Source organism: Lactuca sativa, chromosome 4 (assembly GCF_002870075.4).
Source record: "Lactuca sativa cultivar Salinas chromosome 4, Lsat_Salinas_v11, whole genome shotgun sequence".
NCBI classification, from domain to species: Eukaryota; Viridiplantae; Streptophyta; class Magnoliopsida; order Asterales; family Asteraceae; genus Lactuca; species Lactuca sativa.
In genome coordinates this window covers 394,427,455-394,451,794 of record NC_056626.2, presented here as the reverse complement: position 1 = coordinate 394,451,794, position 24,340 = coordinate 394,427,455, and the positions used below count along the sequence as shown (strand labels likewise).

The 24,340-nt window shown below is 42.7% G+C and overlaps 2 protein-coding genes across 2 annotated transcripts; both read right to left on the bottom strand.

Moving 5' to 3' along the window:
* Positions 1 to 19,793: 19,793 nt before the first annotated feature.
* Positions 19,794 to 20,344, bottom strand: LOC122197837 (uncharacterized). The gene is made up of 2 exons (XM_042901937.2): positions 20,289 to 20,344; positions 19,794 to 20,188 (listed from the first exon to the last, which is right to left on the bottom strand). The coding sequence occupies exon 2, from the start codon at positions 20,169 to 20,171 to the stop codon at positions 20,007 to 20,009; it is 165 nt and encodes a 54-aa protein (XP_042757871.1). The 5' UTR covers positions 20,172 to 20,188; positions 20,289 to 20,344; the 3' UTR covers positions 19,794 to 20,006.
* A 1,913-nt stretch (positions 20,345 to 22,257) lies between these two features.
* On the bottom strand, positions 22,258 to 24,116 carry LOC111911319 (pentatricopeptide repeat-containing protein At5g15300). The gene has a single exon (XM_023907115.3). The coding sequence runs from the start codon at positions 24,059 to 24,061 to the stop codon at positions 22,394 to 22,396; it is 1,668 nt and encodes a 555-aa protein (XP_023762883.1). The 5' UTR covers positions 24,062 to 24,116; the 3' UTR covers positions 22,258 to 22,393.
* Positions 24,117 to 24,340: the final 224 nt, after the last annotated feature.

Genomic DNA, 24,340 nt, shown 5'->3' with positions numbered 1-24,340 from the left:
AACTCACCTTATGTGATTTCTTGTAGCGTGGAAGGTCGAGGATGATGAGTTCTCAAGTCACGAGCACTTGAAGAACACTTGATGATTTGGATGATCCTATGTACGATAATGTGTGTAGATGATTTAAGATTGTTATGGAAATATGTAAGGGTATAAGAGTTTAGAGAGAGTACTTACCAAAAAGTGAAGAAATAGCTCAAGAACACTTCAAAAATATGGCTGGAAATAGAGAGGAAATGTGAGCTCTTTTGGTGAGAAATGAAGTGTGAAAGAGTTTGAAATGGTGAAGATGATCTTAAATCCCCATGGGATTTCTTTATATGCAAGGAAAGGAAGACTGGTGCAAATGGTTTAGATGAAGTGATGTTTGCATTGTTTGGTGTGATGGGGACGATGAATGAGCAATGGGAAGCGAGAAGTGACATAAAGGTGGAAAGTGGGGATCCACTTGACCCACTTGTATAATATAATATCTAATTATCATTAGATATTTCTTAATGTAAAATAATGATTTATAATTAATAAATCTTCAAGATGTGGATAATATATGAGTTTAGAGGGTTTAAAATGATAAAAATATGAGTTGGGTGAAAATCCCACGTCAAAAACGGGCTTAAAATGCGAAAGTGGTCAAAAACCGGGAAGAGAGGCGAGGATGCGAGACTGCCGAGAAGGTTCGCAGCAGGGAAGAGTTCGCATCTGAGAAGGTTCGTAGCGAGAGGGGTTTCGGTCCGAGATGATTTTTCTGCGAAGGTGAGGTTCGATACGAGAGGATCCGCCTGCGAATGTGAGGTTCGGTGCGAGAGGGTTCGGATGAATGCGAAGGTCAGAAGCGAACTTGCTCGAAAGAAATGCGAAAGCTCTCGGATTAGCTGTGAACGTTGCCGGGTCCGAAAGTAGCTTCGCTGTGAGGGAGGGTTCGCACTCATGAGAATGTTCGCATCCTTGAGAGGGTTCACACTCTTGAGAGGGTTCTCACCCAAAGGGTTGTTTTCCGTAAAAAAATCTTCTCGTTTCAAGTGGTTTTCAACTAATTGAATGGTCGGGATGGCCCGAGTGTATTCAGAAAGTTGAAAGAGATTTGTGACAGATTTAGGAGATAAATAGATATAGCAAAAAATATTGAGAGCGACTTTGTTTATAGCCTTTTTTAGTGTTTGGCCCCGTAGTGCAAGGTTTGTAACCTTCACTATACCTTGTTATGAGTGCTATACACCCCCGAAGGGTACATAATAGTGTTTTATCGAGTTGTTACATCACTCACCCTATTTAGGGTTTAGATTTTCTGAACATTTGAAACTTCCTAGTGGTACTTTGTATTAAGATAGATGGTTGTACATTAGTAAACATAGAGTAAGCCCTAATATACAAACACTAGTTTTGTTGACTGGTTTGACTTGTTGACTATGTTTGACTTTGACTTGACCACAAATTGACGGTTGTCACACGGGGTCCGAGGAATGTTTATATGTTTATGTTATGTGATTGTTATATGTATTCTTGATATGTTTATATGTATACCGAGCTTTGCTCGATCCCAGGCGGGGCCCGATGCTGGATATTGTCTGATGTCGGGGTGGGACCCGATGTAGCGGGCAAGGCCCATGATATGTTATTATGTGATTATGTGATTATGTGATTATGTGTATGGTATGTGGTAGTTTGGGGAGACTCACAAAGCTTCATGCTTACAGTTTCCACTTTTGGTTTCAGGTACTTCCGGTAGCAAAGGGAAGAGCTCAGGATGATTGCAGTGCACACACCATGATGTTAGCATGAGATTATTACTATGATATATTTAACATGTGTTTGATATGGATATATTGTGACAACCCGGAATTTTCATTCGGTTAAACCCTAAAAGTAAATCACTTCTTATTATAAGTTAATGTCATCATTTCTTATTTTAACAAATTTAGAGTTCGTTTGATTTTTTTAATATTATTTTTTAAACGAACGGGTGTGAGAAAGTGCCGTCTCGAGTTTTGAATTTTAAAAACCGGAAACACCTCACGTCTTAGAAGTTCCCGGCCAAACTATTTCGTTTGGGTCGAAAAATCATACCAAAATCCGTAAACTCATGCTTATCCATGAGTTTACTCCCCATTTATCCAAAAGAGTAAACTCCCAAAAGAGTAAACTCAAGAAAACCTCTCAAGTAGCAAACTAGAAACAATTCAAGATCTTCCAAGTTGTAAGTGTTCTATCCATTTCAAGTTGATTAAACACTTAATCTAGTGTTTGTGCATCTATTCATCCATTCACTTTTGTGTTTTTGATTAGATTTCCAAAAACACCAAGAACACACACTAAGTGTTCTTGGACTTTTAGCATATTTCAAGCTTCCTTATAGTAAGTACTTCACTCCTTGAGTCTTATTGAGTTAGTATTACAAGTTAGCATCAAGAAAATATGCCAAGAACACAAGGAACAAGGTGTTCACGGTCCAAGAAGGTTCTTGGGCCGTAAACACCATATTAGGCACCAAAGTGTGCCTAAGTCACAAATCTAAGCCCTAGTTGGATGTTTAAGCCTTCCTTATCATGTTTGAACCTTCCCTTGATGAGTTTAAACCAAGAAAAACACCAAATAATGCCATGATCATGTGTTTATGGTTTGGGGAGCTCCCAAAACCGTAAACACCCTTTAGTGTGTTTATTTGGGCCATGTTCCTTCCTTAGGCCTAAAATCTAACATAGACAATTACCTTGATGAGTTAGGGACTTGAAAACATAACAATACCAATTTCCATATGGGTTTAAGGTAGTAAACCCAAAGAGAAATGACCATAAGGTCGTAAACACCTAACAAGGGGTGTTTTGTTGCCCTAGTCCCTTCCAAAGTCCAAACCACCAAGTAGAAATGTCTCTAAGGACTTGAAAATCCTCAAAACAACATATGGTAAAAAGAAGAGGAGTTTACGACCGTAAAATCTGAGTTTACGACCGTAAACTCATTAGGTCAAGGTCATGAAAACCGTAAACTCCAAGGGAGTTTACCCTTGAGCCCCAAACACAATGGCAAGGTCCTTTAGCACTTAGATGCAATCCTTATGGCTTGTAGCACTTATATAAGATGTTTTAGATGCCTTGGGATGTCTTAACTTTGTCAATTAGTGGTTTAAAGTCTAATTGGGTACATATGTGTGTGATTATATGTTAACTAGGATCATTGAGTGTGAACAAGTCTTCACTTGTCACCTAGCCATCCTACATCATTCAGTACATCCAAACCACCATCTACAGGTGAGTTCATACCCCTTAATCAATGTTTAAATGATTTTAAATGCTTTAATGGGGGGGGGATACAAGTAGAAAACAACATGTTATCAAATCTTTCATATGTATTTATAACTATGTTTTCATCCAGCAGATTTCACATACTTCAAAATGTGATGCATGAAATGGTTTTCTATCTTAAAAATACTTTGTTATCAAATGTATTACTTATGAAATGTTTATTAAAATGACATCAAGTCATTGTTAATTATTGTTCAAAACTCATAGATGTTTTACAAAACCATTTATACCTTCTTGAACAAAACTATACTTATACACTTATGTTCTTATATATGTATTGATGTTATAGTTTTCATCATTTATTCAGTTTCCCACACTCTTGTGTAGCAAGGGTGTATAAACCTACTTGAACAACCAATTACCTTCCAGTTACTATCATAGGGATAGTTAGAAGATACAAAACATTATTCCTATTATAAGGAATTACATCAGAGTCAGTTCATTCATGAGTCTACACTATACATTACATGAGTACCTTACATGAATACATTACATGAGTACCTTACACGAATACATTATATGAGTACCTTACATGAATACATTACATGAGTACCGTACATGAATACATTACATGAGTACCGTACATGAATACATTACATGAGTACCATTACATAGATACATTTTCCTGTGTACACTTACATGGATACTTGTACCTAGAGATACAAGGATGATTTATTAGTACCTTCTGTGTAAATTGTCCTGCCTATCCCAGTTCAACGGGATATCTAGACGGGACTAACCATTCCGAAGCCCAGCTGATTAGCACCAGTGGTTGATGAACATCTACGGATGCCTATGGTTATTACTTATATTAGAGTACAGTTACGGGACTAACCATTCCTCGAGCCTACTGTTCGCTACAGAGGTTGATGAACATCTACGGATGCCTACGGTTAATACTTATATTAGGGAATCGATTACGAGACTAACCCTTCCTCCCCCCTGCTGTAGCTACAGAGGACAATTGAACAATCTACGGATGTTCATTAGGTTATACATTTCGTTAATCGCGATGTCGTGTTAGTCTTAGTACCAAAGGATAACAATTACATTAGTACATTTTCCTATTACTTTATTTTGTGATACATTCACATAAATGAGGAGTTAGACTAAGTACTCTTAGTACTAGTCAATAGAAAGGAAAAACTATCATTTTACTTACAAAACATTCGGGTCTTGGTAGAAGACTACATCTCATACTAGTAGGAAATAAGGGATTTTCTAGGGTTTTTCATTACTTACATCAAGTGTTTCATTTAAAGATTTACAGGGCATTCATAACAGTTTTCCCAAAACAAGACAATGACACTTAATTACTTATGAATTCACTAGCTTTAGGCTGATACTCGCTTTCAAAATAACTTGTATTCAGGTCACTAGTAGACAGGTACGATGGCCAAGTTTTGAGAAGACAGAGCACAGACAAGACTCGTCTTTTATTTTGATTGTATTTTTGGTGTCTTATTACATTGAAAGAACACACATGTATTAAAACTTTACTTTTAATGCAATGGATGATGTTGTTGCTTGTTTACTAGTTTACATTATTTGTGATACTGTACATGACGTCCTCCACCCCGAAACATTTCTGCCGTTCTTGGTTTTGGGGTGTGACATATATTGTTTTTGATATTTTGAGATATTATGGTTCATGTTTTTGACAAATGATTTTTAGTAATTATGGTTTATTTAATGATTTAAAAATGAATTTGGTCACGATTTTTGGGATGTTTCACAAACCCTAAAAATTAGGGTTTGCTCAGGTGCCACGTACGACCAACGTACTCACATGCCACGTCACACATTTTTGATGAGCTACGTCATACGTACGCCCCAAGTACACTTAGTGTAAGGACCACATTTGTAACACAATTTACACTTTGGGCAAAAATTGGAAATTACCTGATATTTGGGAGTTACAATTCTACCCCACTTGAATCAGAATTCATCCTTGAAGTTCGATGATGCGAAGAAATCAGGGTAGTGCTCTCGCATCTATGCCTCGGGTTCCCAAGTCCATTAGAAACTCTTTCGATGCCGCCATTGAACTTTGACAAATGGAACCTTGTTGCAGAAAGCCTTCGTCTTCTTATCCAAAATTGCCATTGGCCTCTCAACATAGTTCAGTCGATCATCAACCTAAATATCGTCCAAACGAACCACTATTGAATCATCAACTACAAATTTGTGTAGCTGAGAAACATGAAAGGTGTTGTGATTCTGTCTGAGCTCCTTAGGTAAATCCAACTGATAGGCTACCATGCCTACCCTGGCTAATACTCGAAATGGCCTAATATATCGAGGCCCCGACTTGCCTCTCTTCCCGAAGCATATTACACCCTTCCAGGGTGATCCCTTCAGTAAAACCATATCGCCGACCTGAAACTCTAACTCGGATCAACTTTTGTCAGTATAACTCTTTTGCCGACTCTGAGCAGTCTACAACCTCTGCCTAATTTGCTGAATAAGCTCTATTGTATAACACCCACATTCTTGGAGGTATCTAGATTAAATATATGTTTTTAATTTTGGACGGGACAACATCGTGGTGAAGGCATCCAACGACGTGGTGGCGGTTTAATGGGAAACCCTAGCCTCTGGGGTTTGCACCGCTATTTATGGTAATGTGATGGTTATGGTTGCTCACCCTTAGCCTCCACCATACTTTCTCATCCTCCAAGCAAACCCTAACCTCCAACTTGCTTTCTATGCCTTTGGTGTTGATTTTTGGGTATTAGAAGAAAAATAAGGTGACATTTGGGCGTGGATTCAGCAAGAAACTCTTCTCATTGTAACACCGTAAATTTTGAACAATTTTTCACTTTTGAAAAACCATAAAATACCATTCACAATCATTTTAAAAACATTGTATCAGTACAAAACCCCAAGATCAGAATATATAAACTCCAATGTGCGTGTGTACGAATCATGTCGGCGCCTTCCCGCGCTTATCACTGGTACCTGAAACACATAACACAACAACTGTAAGCATAAATGTAACGACCCAAATTTTTTTTTTTTTTTGAAAAACAGTAATAAATAAAACGTTGTCTAAATAAAAGAAACATTGTTTGTTCACACCATAACACATTGCAACCATGTTCTCAAAAGCCAAACCGTACATCCCACCAAAATATCAGAGTACAATCCCAGTAATCTCATAAATGCGGAAACCGAAGAGTGTGTGTATGACGTGCCGCTACCGCGTCGGCTCCTTCCCCTTCGATGCAGAGGTACCTGAAAACAAAACTGAAAACGTAAGCACAAAGCTTAGTGAGTTCCCCCAACGTACCGCATACCATACAAAACACATAACATATATACTGCCAGGCTATTCTGGGGTGCCTGACTACCCGGTACGGCCATTCCGGGGTGCCGACCTACCCATACGGCCATTCTGGGGTGTCGTCTTACCCGTGTCAAGCCATTCTGGGGTGCTGACCTACCCATACGGCCATTCTGGGGTGCCGTCGTACCCGTGTCAAGCCATTCTGGGGTGCTGACTACCCATCGGTCCTAACAACCGATCCTCGGGGACTATTTCACCCCTACTACTACGATCACATATAACATAACAAGCCAGCATGCATACATATCGTCACATACTGTCAGACGTATCTGGGGTGTCTGACTACCCTTCGGTCCGAACAACCAGACTCTACTACTATCACATACAGCATATCATGCTAGCATATAACATGTCAGGTACTAGCGAACTTAGATGATATCACAAAGACAATCATCTATCATACAACTCCTACTGGTGGGTCGGCATTGTGGCCTTAGACCCACCGCTACTGGAAGGTAACTCACCTCGAAGTAGCTGCTGAACTGATCGGGAATTAACTGACTGCTGCTGCTCCGGGAGTCCTCCGGCTGCAATTTCCACGACATACTCAATCAAACACTGCTAACTGTCCTTTAGGTAAAATGACCATTTTACCCCTGGATTAACTCTAAGCCAAAGCTGGAGTCAACTTTCAGTTGACCCGACTCGCCGAGTGGATCACCACTCGCCGAGTCCCTAGCAAACCAATATCCTGGGTCCCTGGTTCTACTCGTCGAGTCGGGCTATGACTCGACGAGTTCACCTTCCAACTGCCATTCAACACCCTCATCCTACTCGCCGAGTTCATCTTCATCCAATGAACACTTTATGCTAAGACTCGCCGAGTCGTATGAACAACTCGCCGAGTCTGTTCTTGAGCTATGAAGATTGCCTTGGACTCGCCGAGTCAGGGCATTGACTCGCCGAGTCCTAACATGGGTGAGTTCAGCTCCCAACTCACCGAGTCACCCCCTGTGACTCAAGGCTCAACTCGACACACGAAGAAGGGACCAATTCGGTGAATCGCGACCAGACTCGCCGAGTCACCTATGCGACTCGCCGAGTCGTCGCCATGCACTCCTTAAATATACCGATTTGCTCGGTTCCAGACCATGCCATTCATAGATCTGGACTTCTAGGACACGAATCACACGTAAAGTTTCCAACTTTACGTGTGGATATTCACCAATATGGATTATAAGGCTCAAAATGTCTCAAAATGGTAGATCTAGGGCTAACAAGCCTCATGAGGCCAGAAAGCTAACAGATCTGAGCTCCTGGAGCTCAATCTTACATAGATCCAAAGGCCAAACGCCTTATTACAACATATAATGAACATGCAAACTTGGGGAATTGACCAAGAAGGACCCAAATGAAGTTTTAAGCATAGAATCAAGGGGAAAACGGGTTATACCTCAAAGGAAAAGTTGAAATGACACAAGGATGGCTGATCTTCTTCTCCTCTTCTTGATCTACTCCACTTACTCTTCAAAACCTTCAAGAACACACCAAGAATACCTCAAACTCTCAAGAAAACAAGGGAAAACGATGCAGGGGGAGTTCTGGGGGTGAATGGGGACGAGTTGGGGCGGAATGAGAGTTTAAATAGGGTGCAAACCCTTGAAACTTAGGGTTTCATCCCGCAGCGGTGACTCGCCGAGTCCAGGATATGGACTCGTCGAGTCGCCTACTTAAAACGCGTTCTGAGTCTTGTCCCTACTCGGCGAGTCGGACCCTATGACTCGCCGAGTCTAAGGCTAAATTAGGGCAATGCTCAAATAAAATTCACATACCGGAAACCAGGTGCTACAAATCTCCCCCACTTATTTTAGACTTCGTCCTCGAAGTCTGCCGCCTGATCCTGAAACAGCTCGGGGTAGTGCTCCATCATCTCGTCTACCGGCTCCCAAGTCCACTCTGAACCCTTGCGGTGCTGCCATTGCACCTTCACTAGCTCCACCCTCTTGTTCCTTAAATCCTTCGACTTCCTGTCGAGGATTGCGACTGGGCGCTCGATGTAGTTCAGGCTGTCATCAACCTGAATATCCTCCAAAGGTACTACTGCAGAATCGTCCACTAGGCACTTCCGCAACTGCGAAACATGGAAAGTGCTGTGGATCTGGCTAAGCTCGGCTGGCAGATCCAGCCTATATGCTACCTTGCCCACCCGGGCTAAGACCCTGAACGGTCCGATGAATCGCGGGCCCAACTTGCCCCGCTTCCTGAATCGGATGACGCCTTTCCACGGTGACACCTTCAGGAGGACCATATCCCCGACCTGGAACTCTAAATCGGATCGACGCTTGTCGGCATAACTTTTCTGTCGACTCTGAGCAGTCTGAAGCCTGCTCCGGACCTGCTGTATCCTCTCAGTCGTCTTGAGCACCACTTCGGTGCTTCCCATAACTCTCTGGCCAACCTCGCCCCAGCATATCGGGGTCCTACACCTCCGTCCGTACAACATTTCGAAGGGAGGGCGGTCGATGCTCGCGTGATAGCTGTTGTTGTAGGAGAACTCAGCCAAAGGAAGATAGGTATCCCAGCTACCACCGAAATCCAGAACACACGCCCGCAACATGTCCTCCAAAGTCTGGATGGTCCGCTCACTCTGTCCATCTGTCTGCGGGTGAAAGGCGGTGCTGAAATGCAGACGAGTGCCCAACTCGTCATGGAATCTCTTCCAAAACCTGGAAGTAAAACGCACATCCCTGTCCGAGATCACCGATACTGGCACCCCATGCCGTGCCACAATCTCCTTGATATAGATGTCGGCCAATTTCTCGGCCGATATGCTCTCCGGAATCGGAATAAAGTGAGCACTCTTGGTCAATCTATCCACAATGACCCAAATCGTATCCACTCCACGCGCGGTCCTGGGAAGCTTCGTGATAAAATCCATCGTGATATCTTCCCACTTCCACAGTGGAATGTCCAACGGCTGCATCTTGCCATGCGGCCTCTGATGTTCGGCCTTGACCTTCCTGCAGGTCAAGCACCGCTCGACGTACCATGCCACATCCCGCTTCATGCAGGGCCACCAATAGTCTAGACGAAGATCCCTATACATCTTCGTCGCTCCGGGATGAATAGAGAATCGGGACTTGTGCGCCTCCTCCATCAAAATCTGGCGCACGCCCCCATGATACGGCACCCACACCCTACGATGTAGTGTCAATAACCCTCGGCTATCATAATCGAAGGAGGAAACCTGACCTACTACGCGCTCGTTCTTCCGATGCTCCTCCTTGATAGCCTCCTGTTGAGCTTCCCGAATCTGCTCCAACAGGGGAGTCACCACAGTCATCCTCAAACAGGCGTCCCTGATCAGCGCCGCCTTGCGGCTAAGCGCATCGGCCACCACATTGGCCTTTCCCGGGTGGTAAAGGATCTCGCAATCATAATCCTTCACCACATCCAACCACCGACGCTGCCTCATGTTCAGATTCGGCTGATCCATGAGGTACCTCAAGCTCTTGTGGTCCGTGTAGATGGTACACCGAACCCCATAGAGGTAATGTCGCCAAATCTTGAGGGCAAATACCACCGCCCCCAACTCCAAATCGTGCGTCGGGTAGTTCGCCTCGTGAGGCTTGAGCTGCCTCGAAGCGTAAGCAATGACATGCCCCCTTTGCATCAGCACCGCGCCCAACCCAGAAATGGACGCATCGCAATAAACCACGAAATCCTCTACGCCCTCCGGTAGGGCTAAGATCGGCGCCTCACACAATCTCTGTCTCAGCGTCTCAAATGCAGCCTGCTGCTCAGGTCCCCACCGAAAGACCACGGCTTTCTTCGTCAGCCGCGTCAGGGGCACGGCTATCTTGGAGAAATCCTAAATAAATCTCCGATAGTAGCCTGCCAATCCTAGGAAGCTCCGAATCTCAGATGGGGACTTCGGAACCTCCCATCTCATCACGGCCTCAACCTTGGCCGGATCGACCAGAATCCCGTTCTGGTTGACGAGGTGCCCCAGAAATTGCACCTCGCGCAACCAAAACTCACACTTGGAGAACTTGGCATACAAGCTCTCCCTCCTCAGGGTCTCTAACACCTCTCTCAAATGCTCCTCATGTTCCTCCCGGGTCTTGGAGTAAACCAGGATATCATCGATAAAGACTATCACAGACCGGTCCAGCATCGGTCTGCATACACGGTTCATGAGGTCCATGAACGCGGCAGGAGCATTGGTGAGCCCAAACGGCATCACCACAAACTCGAAATGGCCATAGCGCGTCCGAAATGCGGTCTTCTGCATATCCTCCTCCCTGACCCTCATCTGATGATAACCCGAACGCAAATCAATCTTGGAGAACCAAGATGCACCCTGAAGCTGGTCAAAGAGGTCATCAATCCTCGGGAGCGGGTAACGGTTCTTCACCGTTACCTTGTTCAGCTCCCGATAATCTATACACATCCGATGCGACCCATCCTTCTTCTTCACAAACAGAATCGGGGCTCCCCAGGGCGAACTGCTCGGCCGAATAAATCCCTTGTCCAGCAGCTCCTGCAGCTGCGTAGACAACTCCTGCATTTCGGGGGGAGCCAACCGATACGGTGCTTTGGCTATCGGAGCCGCACCGGGAACGAGGTCAATCCTGAACTCCACCTGTCGCTCCGGAGGTATCCCAGGTAGTTCCTCCGGAAAAACATCAGCAAAATCTCGAACCACCGGGACCTCGCTCACGGTTGCCTTACCCGCCTCCCGGGTGTCCATCACGTACGCGACATAACCCGCGCATCCCTGCTGAAGGTAGCGCCTAGCCCTCGCTGCTGAACATACAGTGGGTCCATACTGCGGCCGCTCTCCATGAATCACCAACTCTCCCCCGCTTGGGGTCTTGACTCGCACTAGCTGCTGTGCGCAATCTATCACTGCCCCATTAGGGCTCAACCAATCCATACCAATAATCACCTTGTTCCCACGCAATGGAATGGGAACCAAGTCTACCAGGTAACACTCCTCAAACAGTCGCAGGACACAATCTCGAAACACCATCGATGCTCGCACCGATCGATCATCGGCAATCTCTACCTCTAACGGGCAATCTAACTCGCCTGAAGTCTCATGAAATCTCTTGCTAAGAGCAAGAGAAACGAACGATCGGGATGCACCCGAGTCGAACAATACCTGAACCGGGATGCCGTTCACATGGAACGATCCTAATACACATGTATACACACGGAGCACATATCAATATCACAACAATGTAAAATAAAAGATAGAAGGAAGGAATCATACCCGTCACCACATCGGGCGCGGCGCGTGCCTCCTCGGCAGTCAACTGAAATGCCCGACTCCTCACCACTGGAGCCTCTGCCTTGCCCTGACGGCCATCCGTGATCCGCAGGGTCGCTGGAGCTGGCGCCTTCACTGGCGCTGAAACTATCAACATGGGGCAATTGGCCTTCTTGTGGCCCCTCTGGTTGCAGTGGAAACACAGCAACTCCGATGTCTGAATAACGGTCGCAGGAGCAGTGCAATCCCTGCTGATATGCCCAAACTTGCCGCACTTGTAGCAGCCTGACGATCCCATCCTACACGCCCCCTCGTGCGGCCTGCCGCACCTCCCGCAGCGGCTTGGTCCCGACTGGCCTTTCAGCCTCCCCTCTGATCCCTTGGGCTTCTTCCCCGAAGCCCCCGATGACTGACCATTCTCAAGTTTCCGTTTCCGGATGTGCTCCAAATCTATCTCCCTCTCCCTAGCCCTGGCAATCATGGAGTCCAGGGTAGGGCAAGCCGAAAAACTAACATGCTCCCGAATGTCAGCTCGTAGCATATCATGGTAACGATTCCTCCTCATATCCTCGTCACCTGCATACTGGGGCACCAACAAAGCCCTCTCCCGAAACTTGGCGGTGATCTCCGCCACGGTCTCTGTCGTCTGCCTCATGTCTAAGAACTCCCTGGCCAGCTGCTGAAGCTCGACCGCTGGCGCAAACTCTGCCCTGAACCTAGCCACAAAGTCCGACCAGGTCATTTCCTCGATAGCCGAGGCTCCCATCGAGTCACCCACTGACTCCCACCAATCTCGGGCCCGGTCCCGTAAACATCCTGCTGCGTACCTCACCTTCGACCCCTCGGGGCAGAAGCTGATCAACTGGGCAGACTCGATATCCGCAATCCACCGCCTGGCGACAATGGGGTCCTTCACCCCATGGAAATCCGGCGCACCACTGCTCCTGAAGTCCTTGAAGGACAGTGTGCGAGATCCTGACTGGCTAGAGGCCAAGTCGCTCCTGAATGCCCGTAGGCGATCCTCCATCATTTCCACGATCCCTTCCTTGATCGACCCAAAGATGATGGGGGTCGACTCAAGGATGCCCCTAGTGATCTCCGATGTGATGAACTCACGTAGCCTCTCCTCAATCGGCTCGGTGCCAGATCCCGAACCTGACCCCTCTCCTGACCCGCCATCTGTCGGTCTCGGTCGAAGTACCACCATTCTGCAAAGCATCAATAATGATCATTAGTGGTACTGCTACTTTCTGAGGGATCTCAACTACTTACAGGTTCCTTGGTCTCGTCTTGGCCTTCCTCGGCTCGGGTACGGATCCTCTGCTTTCAGTAGTACGGGCCCATACTACCTTCCACATCTATCCGTACCTTCTCCGAGAAATTCCTCGACTCCACCAACTCCCCTCTACTACTGCTACTCTCCGATATTCTCACCCTAGACTTGCCCTAGGGAGAACTCAAGTTCAACACAACTGGTCCTCAGCTGCTGTAGGTCTCCTCATAATGCCAGTTAGCCACCACCTAACCACCACCACCTGTGATGAGGATTAGATCATCCTTCAAGTAAAAGGCCCGTCCCTACAACGGTTGGACTCAAACAAGAGCTGCGCAATAGGGCCAGTTCCAACACTTTGGGATTATTCAACCCCGATTACATGTGGTGTGACGTGTTTACCTAGTGGCTCACTCCCATTACTCAGAATCCCACCGAGCACGAAGCAAGCAGCATTCGGATAAGGAAAAACAGACTCAAGCCAAAACTGTCCTTAAAACAAGAAACGACACTTAACATAGGATGCTAAGCTCATACTATCAGGCATAACCTAAACAGGCTACCCTACTGCTGTCTACTCAATTCTAGCATGCAATATTCAATAAGCTGCAACAAATAAACAGGCACATAAGGCATCACTCCTAGATCCTTAGCCTATTCTAGCATGCAATATTCATAAAGCTGATAAACATAACATAAACTTGTATGGGTACTATGGGGAATACTTACTTGAGCTCGGCCGGTTGCGCACGTCACACACTTTACTCTTTCTCGTGACTCTTTTCCGGGTTTTTAAAGAATAATTTCTTTTGGAAAAATCTTTCAATCCCTCGGTTTGAGTCCAACACTCCCGAAGGCGTGTCCGAATCCCTCAAACCTGGCTCTGATACCAACTTGTAACGACCCAAATTTTTTTTTTTTTTTGAAAAACAGTAATAAATAAAACGTTGTCTAAATAAAAGAAACATTGTTTGTTCACACCATAACACATTGCAACCATGTTCTCAAAAGCCAAACCGTACATCCCACCAAAATATCAGAGTACAATCCCAGTAATCTCATAAATGCGGAAACCGAAGAGTGTGTGTATGACGTGCCGCTACCGCGTCGGCTCCTTCCCCTTCGATGCAGAGGTACCTGAAAACAAAACTGAAAACGTAAGCACAAAGCTTAGTGAGTTCCCCCAACGTACCGCATACCATACAAAACACATAACATATATACTGCCAGGCTATTCTGGGGTGCCTGACTACCCGGTACGGCCATTCTGGGGTGCCGACCTACCCATACGGCCATTCTGGGGTGCCGTCTTACCCGTGTCAAGCCATTCTGGGGTGCTGACCTACCCATACGGCCATTCTGGGGTGCCGTCGTACCCGTGTCAAGCCATTCTGGGGTGCTGACTACCCATCGGTCCTAACAACCGATCCTCGGGGACTATTTCACCCCTACTACTACGATCACATATAACATAACAAGCCAGCATGCATACATATCGTCACATACTGTCAGACGTATCTGGGGTGTCTGACTACCCTTCGGTCCGAACAACCAGACTCTACTACTATCACATACAGCATATCATGCTAGCATATAACATGTCAGGTACTAGCGAACTTAGATGATATCACAAAGACAATCATCTATCATACAACTCCTACTGGTGGGTCGGCATTGTGGCCTTAGACCCACCGCTACTGGAAGGTAACTCACCTCGAAGTAGCTGCTGAACTGATCGGGAATTAACTGACTGCTGCTGCTCCGGGAGTCCTCCGGCTGCAATTTCCACGACATACTCAATCAAACACTGCTAACTGTCCTTTAGGTAAAATGACCATTTTACCCCTGGATTAACTCTAAGCCAAAGCTGGAGTCAACTTTCAGTTGACCCGACTCGCCGAGTGGATCACCACTCGCCGAGTCCCTAGCAAACCAATATCCTGGGTCCCTGGTTCTACTCGTCGAGTCGGGCTATGACTCGACGAGTTCACCTTCCAACTGCCATTCAACACCCTCATCCTACTCGCCGAGTTCATCTTCATCCAATGAACACTTTATGCTAAGACTCGCCGAGTCGTATGAACAACTCGCCGAGTCTGTTCTTGAGCTATGAAGATTGCCTTGGACTCGCCGAGTCGGGGCATTGACTCGCCGAGTCCTAACATGGGTGAGTTCAGCTCCCAACTCACCGAGTCACCCCCTGTGACTCAAGGCTCAACTCGACACACGAAGAAGGGACCAATTCGGTGACTCGCGACCAGACTCGCCGAGTCACCTATGCGACTCGCCGAGTCGTCGCCATGCACTCCATAAATATACCGATTTGCTCGGTTCCAGACCATGCCATTCATAGATCTGGACTTCTAGGACACGAATCACACGTAAAGTTTCCAACTTTACGTGTGGATATTCACCAATATGGATTATAAGGCTCAAAATGTCTCAAAATGGTAGATCTAGGGCTAACAAGCCTCATGAGGCCAGAAAGCTAACAGATCTGAGCTCCTGGAGCTCAATCTTACATAGATCCAAAGGCCAAACGCCTTATTACAACATATAATGAACATGCAAACTTGGGGAATTGACCAAGAAGGACCCAAATGAAGTTTTAAGCATAGAATCAAGGGGAAAACGGGTTATACCTCAAAGGAAAAGTTGAAATGACACAAGGATGGCTGATCTTCTTCTCCTCTTCTTGATCTACTCCACTTACTCTTCAAAACCTTCAAGAACACACCAAGAATACCTCAAACTCTCAAGAAAACAAGGGAAAACGATGCAGGGGGAGTTCTGGGGGTGAATGGGGACGAGTTGGGGCGGAATGAGAGTTTAAATAGGGTGCAAACCCTTGAAACTTAGGGTTTCATCCCGCAGCGGTGACTCGCCGAGTCCAGGATATGGACTCATCGAGTCGCCTACTTAAAACGCGTTCTGAGTCTCGTCCCTACTCGGCGAGTCGGACCCTATGACTCGCCGAGTCTAAGGCTAAATTAGGGCAATGCTCAAATAAAATTCACATACCGGAAACCAGGTGCTACAATAAATGCTTAGTGAGTTCCCCAAAATACCGCATACAACACATACGCCACTCGAGGCTATAATACGACCCTCCGGTCGATGTGTCTCAGCGGGACCCTCCAGTCCCGTAGCTCGTTGGATCCTCTGGTCCGGTCATAGCTCGTTGGGCCCTCCGGACCGGTCTGTATCGTTGGACCCTTCGGTCCGGTCTATAACATCATACAACATACATATAACACATAGCACATAATCTCATACATAACACATAAGACCCTCTGGTCCACACATAATACCACTCTAGGTAACGTATAGTGAGAAGACTTACCTCAGGTGTCTCGGTAAGTCTTTGACTCGGTAGAAATGTGATCTAGCCTCCGCCTAATCACACAAAGTAAATACTCTCATAAATACCACTATACTCAACCCTAAAATTCAACAGTCAAACTTTGACCCGACTCGTCGAGTGCACTTGGGCGACTCGGCGAGTCTACACGTGTCCACTGACTCCCTTAGTCCCTCTCTTGGCACGTCGAGTACTTCCCCTGACTCGACAAGTCACACCTGGCATGAATCGCGGGGCCACCCCGACTCAACTCGCTGGGTCTCAAGAAAAAATCGGCGAGTTCCGCCTTGAACTCCAGTCCCCCTAACTCTGTCTGACTCACCGAGTTATTCCCCAACTCGGCAAGTCTACTCACTGAGTGATTTACGGGAAACCCTCATCCTACTCGCCGAGTCTGTTCTTCGGACTCGGCGAGTTCATGCCATGCACAACCTCCATAGGCCTCCTGAGGTCATATCTGTTCCATACATTCATAGATTTGGCCTTCCCAAGCATGATAATCACGTAAAGTTCAGACCTTGACCCTCATATAACATCTAAATGGTCTAACTTGGTGATTTAGCCCCAAAAATGACATCCCAAGCTCATGGCTCCCAAAATGACTCATAAAGCTCCAAGGGTTAAGGTCTTTGGACCTCTTTGGGTCCAGATCCAAGACATAGACTCGAGAAAGGACCGAATGCTCTACTTATCCAACCTCTAAAAGGGTTAGAAAACCCTAACACTAAGAATCAACACCAAAACTGAAGAAGGTCCGAGCAAAATACCTCAATATGGTCTCTAAGAACTCCGAAATCACCAAAATCGCACCTCCTTCAGCCTCCTCTTGCCTTGGTCACCTCCCTCTTGCAAAAACACCAACAAAAGGATCAAGAATGGCCTCTCCTTCCTCACAAATGCTCTAGATCTCTTAGGGTTTCTCTCTGGGGTTTGGTGGCCGCAAATGACGGCCCTAAGGGCCTTTAAATAGGTATCAAACCCTAAAAATTAGGGTTTCATTAAGGAAGAGTTTTAGATTTGTGTGGTTTATTAGAATGGAAACATCCAGACCCTTTTTAGAGATTTATGTTGTATAATGTATATAGATTGGGAACCATAAGTTTTTTGCGACTCATGCAAGATTTGAAAAATGTTTTATTATGAATGAACTAAGAAAAGGGATTGATTATAATTCTAGCTTTGATAACAAGGATATGGGTTCAATCAAAATTTTGCCAATGAGGGGAAGGATAAGACTGCTACTCTCCCTCGAAGTATTACATGTTCCATCTGGGAGAAAAAGACAAAATTAGCAAGTCTTTAAAGAATGGTATTATTGAGTTATAATATGGATATTACATTGTCGAGAGCAAGGATAAAGAGACAGTTATGTGGGAAAGCTGAAAGACTTACTTACTATCCCAAACCTAAGTACTAGGTGTAAGAATGGTTTTATAGATGAAAACTTACATTACATAGGAATACATAAATTTGTGGGAGAATAAACCTATCAAATTCTTGGAAATCCATGGTTAATAAATTAACTGAGTCAATTCTTGGAAGTCGGTGATTGATACATTTATGTCCAACCTTTCGACATGGAAGGTGAGGACTTGGTGCGAGATTAACCATCTTGAAATTGGTATAGGGAAACTCGAGTATTTATTACATGTCTCTCTTCATGATTTCGTACATGATCTTGAAAACTGTAGAGTCTATACAACACCCGCCTCCACCCCCCCCCCTCCTTTTCCTGGGAGCTTATGTTGGGGAGAGAAAACCTGATTGGGTTAGTTAGAAGAAAGTCATGAAAAGTAGGAGGGAGGTCTCATTTTTTCTTTTAACATGGTCCTTCTTTTTAAATGGAGATGACGACTTTTTAGTATTAAGATGCTCTATGAGTGAGCGTTATTGAGGCTATTCATGGATAAGAGGGTCGATTGGATCAAATCGGGCCTAGCAGTGGTTTGAATGGTATGTTGGTTTCCATTGTCCATGCTACAAAAGATTTGTTTTCTCATGGGTTGGATCTTCAAGACTTTTGTAGCATTGAAGTGGGAAATGTTCAACACACTAGATTCGGGTCCGATTCTTGGATTGTGCCCCTTCATCTCATTCAATAGTTCCCTTGGGTTTTTGTGTTGTACCTAAATAAGCATTGTTTTATTGATCGAGTTCACTTGGACCGGTAGCTTGATTTTATTAGGAGGAGGTCAAGAAGAGGAGCGAAGGAGGATCAATGGGTTTTTTTTAATAAATCATAAGGGCATGATCAATGTAAATTATAAACATGACATGTGCATTTAGTAGTTCACAAATGATGGATGCAAATTTTGATCAATTATTTTACTACAAGAAAAATTATGTCATTGAAGAGCTTTTTTTAGTTGACGACCTAAAGTATATTTGGTATTGCCTTGTTTTGTGGTGATTATGTTTTTAAGATTGTATGGTTTATTACTTAAGGTTTAAGGTTTCTGTGTTAAATGTACTAAAATCAAAGGTTTTTAAACCGACGTCAAACAACATAATGTCAAGAGAAATATAAAAGTTTACCAATTCTATATGATGGATGTTAGGTCGACAACATTATTCATATTTAAATGAATGTACTTAACACGAAGAAGAGGTTGTGGAAATGAGGATCAGTACACTTGCACCATAACACTATTATTGGATAGGTGTAGTGTCAATTACCCAAAAAACAAGGGAGAAAATATTACTATTTGAATTTAAATATTTATGTTTCTTTTACCTTATAAAATTATGAGAAATTAAATATTCTCTTATCTTTTGATCCTACCAATCCTCCTACCCATTTAAATAATGACATGTGTCATATTAGTATTCTAAAATATCTTTAAATCTCATTAAATGAGCATTAAATGTTACACATGTCACTATTTCATTAGGTAGGAGGATATGTAAGAACAAAAAATAGAAGGATATTTAATTTATTTACTTATTTGAGTTTATAAAAGGCATTGATTATACATCTTTTTCTTTAATTATAAATGTCAAACTCTATAACTTTGAACATAAGTTTTGGATTCGCATCTCTTCTTTTGTGATTATATAATCTCATTCCCATCTTGGAAAATTGTGTCATTCATCAATTCTAAAACTAAAAATTTGTATGAATCTTAAAACTCAAAACAAAATCAATATCAATAAGAAACATAGAATTCGAGCTCTGGAAAAAACAAACAATTCGAATTGATTATATTTTTATTATACTAAAGTTTATAGCCAAAATGAAAATTACCCTATGACCAAACACAATTAAAATTTATCATTGGTTATCTTACAACTAGAAAAAGAAAAATGATAATTTGATTCCATGACATATACTTTTAGGATCTTGATTCACCATGAAGGTTACAAACTAAAGAAATACAAAAAGATAAACTACAACGGATCTAGATCTGGATATCGGGACACATGTTCTTTTTTCTTAGATCCTCCACAGATACACAAACATCTGTGAATGATCAAAACCAGTCTTTCTGGTGAACGACAAAAAGGGTAAATTATACCGGAAGGATACCTTCCCCGACAAAAAGTCCTACAATTAGTATAACAAGGCCGGTGCCGATACACTGAGTTGGAGTCATGTATGTTTGTGAATAAGCAGAAAGTGTGATTCCGGCACCTACAACTCCAATCATCAAAGCTTTCATCTTGTCATTCATCATCTTCTTGTTCTTCAATTCTATAGATCAAAGAGAAAGTCAACTCAAGTTTCTGGCAGAAATTAAACAAAGATGTGAAATGGCTCAAATTTGGAAACATCTAAAACAATAAAGTCTAACTCTTAGAAGCCGGAGAGAAGTTTCATTTGAGGGTTGTGGTGTGCGTATGCCCCTCTAACTTTTCCAATAGCCAAAGACTATATTATTATTATTATTTTTATTATTATTATTATTATTATTATTATTATTATTATTATTATTATTATTATTATTATTATTCCAAATTGGTTTTGCGAATCATTTTACTTTCTTTGTATATCATTTAAAGAATAATATGCATAATATAACTTACAAGTATGAACGATTTTCAATAAATTGTGATGAATTGTTTTTTCTTTTCTTTTTGGAAATTCTGACAAATATAATGGTTTGAAAAGCCAATCTAATCATTTTCATTAAAGTTTTAAAAAACGATAAATATGACTAATCACATTAAACACTTAAAAAAAATTGCCACGTAGCCAAAATAATCACCATTTTTGCAGGCATATGCGAAAAACACAAGCCATATGTGAAAAGGTAAAACGACATCGTATTATTACCGTTTTGCTAATAAACGGTGTCGATGGGCCGAGAAATAGGCCAAGATAACCGCAAAATAGGTCGACGGTGGTCCTCCTATAATTTTTTTTTTCTACATTCTAATTTCACATATTTTAAGAAATTCTTTCAGGAAAAATGGAAGACAACAACAATCTATCGTATTTTTATCATCATTTTAAAGTTTTTTTATGTTTCTTTATGTATAAAATAATAAGTTTCTATATTTTATGATAAAACTACATTTTTTTCATATAGATTTTTTATATTTTCGCAGATGAAATCTATGAAAATTAGACGTGTATGTAAAACATTTTTTTCCTATATAACTATCTTTTGTGCAGATGATATTTGCGAAATATTAGCTATGTCTAAGAAATTATGATAATCCAACAATTTTGAAGATTGAATTTGCGAAAATATGAGACCCATCTATGAAAATATACTTTTATGAGTGTTATGTCATTTTAACAATTTTTTTAATATAACATGAAGATAAATACCAAAGCTTACATATCAATACCAAAGCGTCTGCGGGTAATGTTAAAGAAGCAATAGACTCTCTAAACGAAAGATGAATGTTGTTCTTTGAATCCATGGCCTTCATATATTGGGCCATCATATCTAGGGTTGTGGGATTCACTGCTATGTCACACGAGTAGCCGCTAAAATGGATGGATTGTTCTTTGACTACACCTACATATGTAAATGTAGGTCATGTTGACCCTAAATATTTAAAATTCAATCATGATAGACAGAATCCAGAAACCATTGTTTGATAAGTTAAGTTCCAAAAACTCAAATCAATGTATACAAAATAAACATGCCGGAATCCCAAAACATAGATAAAGTACTTGACTACATCTAGATATGTAAATGTAGATTAGTTGCTTGATGGTGGTGGCGGTGAATAGTGGAGATGGGTAGTTGTTGTTAGGTGAATGGTGATGAGGTAAGGCGGTGTTTTTTGCCGAAGGTGGAGGTGGGTGGACGATGGCTAGAGAAGGTGACCATGACATAGTTTAATGGTAAATCGTGTACACAAAGGAAACATTATCATGCAATACTTAGTCAAAATAATAGGATAACTCAGGGTAAGTTTAATGCTAAATCGTGTACAAAAAAGTGACTAAATGTATATAAAAGCGACAATTTATTAACCTACAAAATCATTTTCTCTTTTGACATACGACTAAAGTGGGGATTGTGCTCTATTTTGACATGCAACTCAAATAGCGAAATCATTTAGTATTTGCAAGAGAAGCAAGGTTTAGTGAGACTTGATGATGTCGATGATGTGTTAGGCTAGAAATAGCTTAAACTTTATTATCATGTTCCATTTGATTTGGAACACCCCTCATGTTTTAATTTTAAACACCGTTTTAGTTCTACAATTGTTATGATAATTAGGAGTTTCGTTATTACTTAAGTTGTTTTAATATTTAAAAAAATTCGTAAAAACTATTTCAAAATGGCCATACAAGGGATGTTACATAAAACCTTTCTTAGGATATATCATATATGATTGCATTTCCTTCACAATAAGCAAACATCTCCATGAAATAGGGCATAACAATCCACATTGTATTAACCAAAGAACCAAAATTGTATCTCATGGAACAAAACTACTTCACATCAAAAGATTTCATATGAACTTTTGTCTTAAACTTATCGACTTCCATTTGAGGTTTTGAGTCAAATAAGAAACGCATGAGCATCCTTTCATCCGCATCAACTAAACTACTTGCAGCCTCTTTCCTCACTCCTTTATCATCCATCACCTTTCTCAACCTCTCAGCTCCACTCCACTCACCTTGTGAAGCATATATATTCGATAACAAAACATAATCACCACTTTCACCTTTTCTCAATTTCAATAACTTCTCATTTGCAAGCTTTCCTAATTCAACATGATTATGAACTCTACAAGCCCCAAGTAAAGTCCTCCAAATAATATCATTCGGCTCAATCTCCATTTGATCTATAAACTCAAAAGCTTCATTTAACAACCCTGCACGTCCAAAAAGATCAACCATGCATCCATAATGCCTTATGTTTGGCTTAATTTTGTATTCTTTTTTCATAAGATTGAAATATTCTTGACCTTCTTGAACCCTACCCGCATGGCTACAAGCAACTAACACCCCAACAAAGGTGATCTCATTTGGGGTTATCTTGATTTTACGCATCCTTTTGAATACATTAATGGCTTCCTCTGAGGAACCATGGAAAGCTAAGCCTCCGATTATGGAGTTCCATGTTGTTACAACTTTTTCCTTCATGTTGTTGAAAATCTTGAATGCTTTATCAATTTCACCACACTTAGCATACATGTCTATAAGTGCGTTTCCAAGTAAAATGCTTAATTTCCCTCCACCTAAGGATAAAACAGAACGATGGATCTTCTCACCAATGTCTAAGTCGCCTGAGTTTGTGCATGCTGTGACAAGGGTCAACATTGTTACCTCATCGGGTTGTTCTCCTACACGTGTCATTTCATCGAACATCTGGAGTGCATGTGTGTGCATACCAGAGGTTACGTAGCCTGCTATCATGGCATTCCATGTCACGATATCTGGATTTGGTACCTGAGTGAATAACGCCTTGGCGCTTTCCATCTGTCTCATCTTTGCATACGCTGTAATCATAACGTTCCAAGAAATCAAATCTTTCTCAGGCATTTCGTCGAACACCTTCCGTGCCATACCCAAGTTTCCTCTCCTTGCGTACCCGGCAGTCAAAGCTGACCACGCAACCACTTGTTTGGTAGCAGAAGAATCAAATAAGGCACTAGCGATCTCTATTTCTCCGACATTGGCATGAAAATAGATGAGTGTGTTCTTCGCAAATGTATTCTCGTCAAACCCATGTTTCGTAATCTTCCCATGAACAGCACATCCCAGAATAGACCAAGAAAGCTTTGTGCAGGCTTTGAGGACAAACGGAAACGTGTAGCGATCAGGTTGAATGCCGCGTCTTTCCATCTGGGTGAACAGAGAAACGGTGTTCGCGGGGTTGGGGCTTTGAGCTGAGCCTCTAAGCATGGTGTTCCACATGAACCGGTCTGGTTGGGTGATATGATCGAACACTTCGTGTGCATAACTAATGCCGGAAGGAATAACCAAAGCAGAGACGTAAATAAGTTCTCTGAGATTAAATTTACTCGTGTTGAAGCCATTGACGACCATGTACGCGTGGATTTGTCTGAGTTTTCTGAAAGTCGTGCATTTGCTCCATAAGCTTGAACGTTGATGAAAATTGGGGATTTTGTCGTTCGTTTGCCTTCTGATCATTAATTCCGTTTAGAGTGGCAAACTGGCGTGGTGCCCCGGTTTACCACATATGAGCCCAGATTCTAGAAGTCCATTACGGCCCGATAGATTTCTATTTTGTATCAAGCGATTGTAATGGGCCACGGCCATCTTATTGACGTTGCTTCCTTTCAAAACTAAAGATTAGGAGTGTTTCTTTGGATGGATCGGTTTGATCCGATCCAATCAAGTGAATCCAATTTGATTTCGGTTTTTAAAACATGGATCCGAATAGTCAAAACTAAATTCAGATCTGCTCCG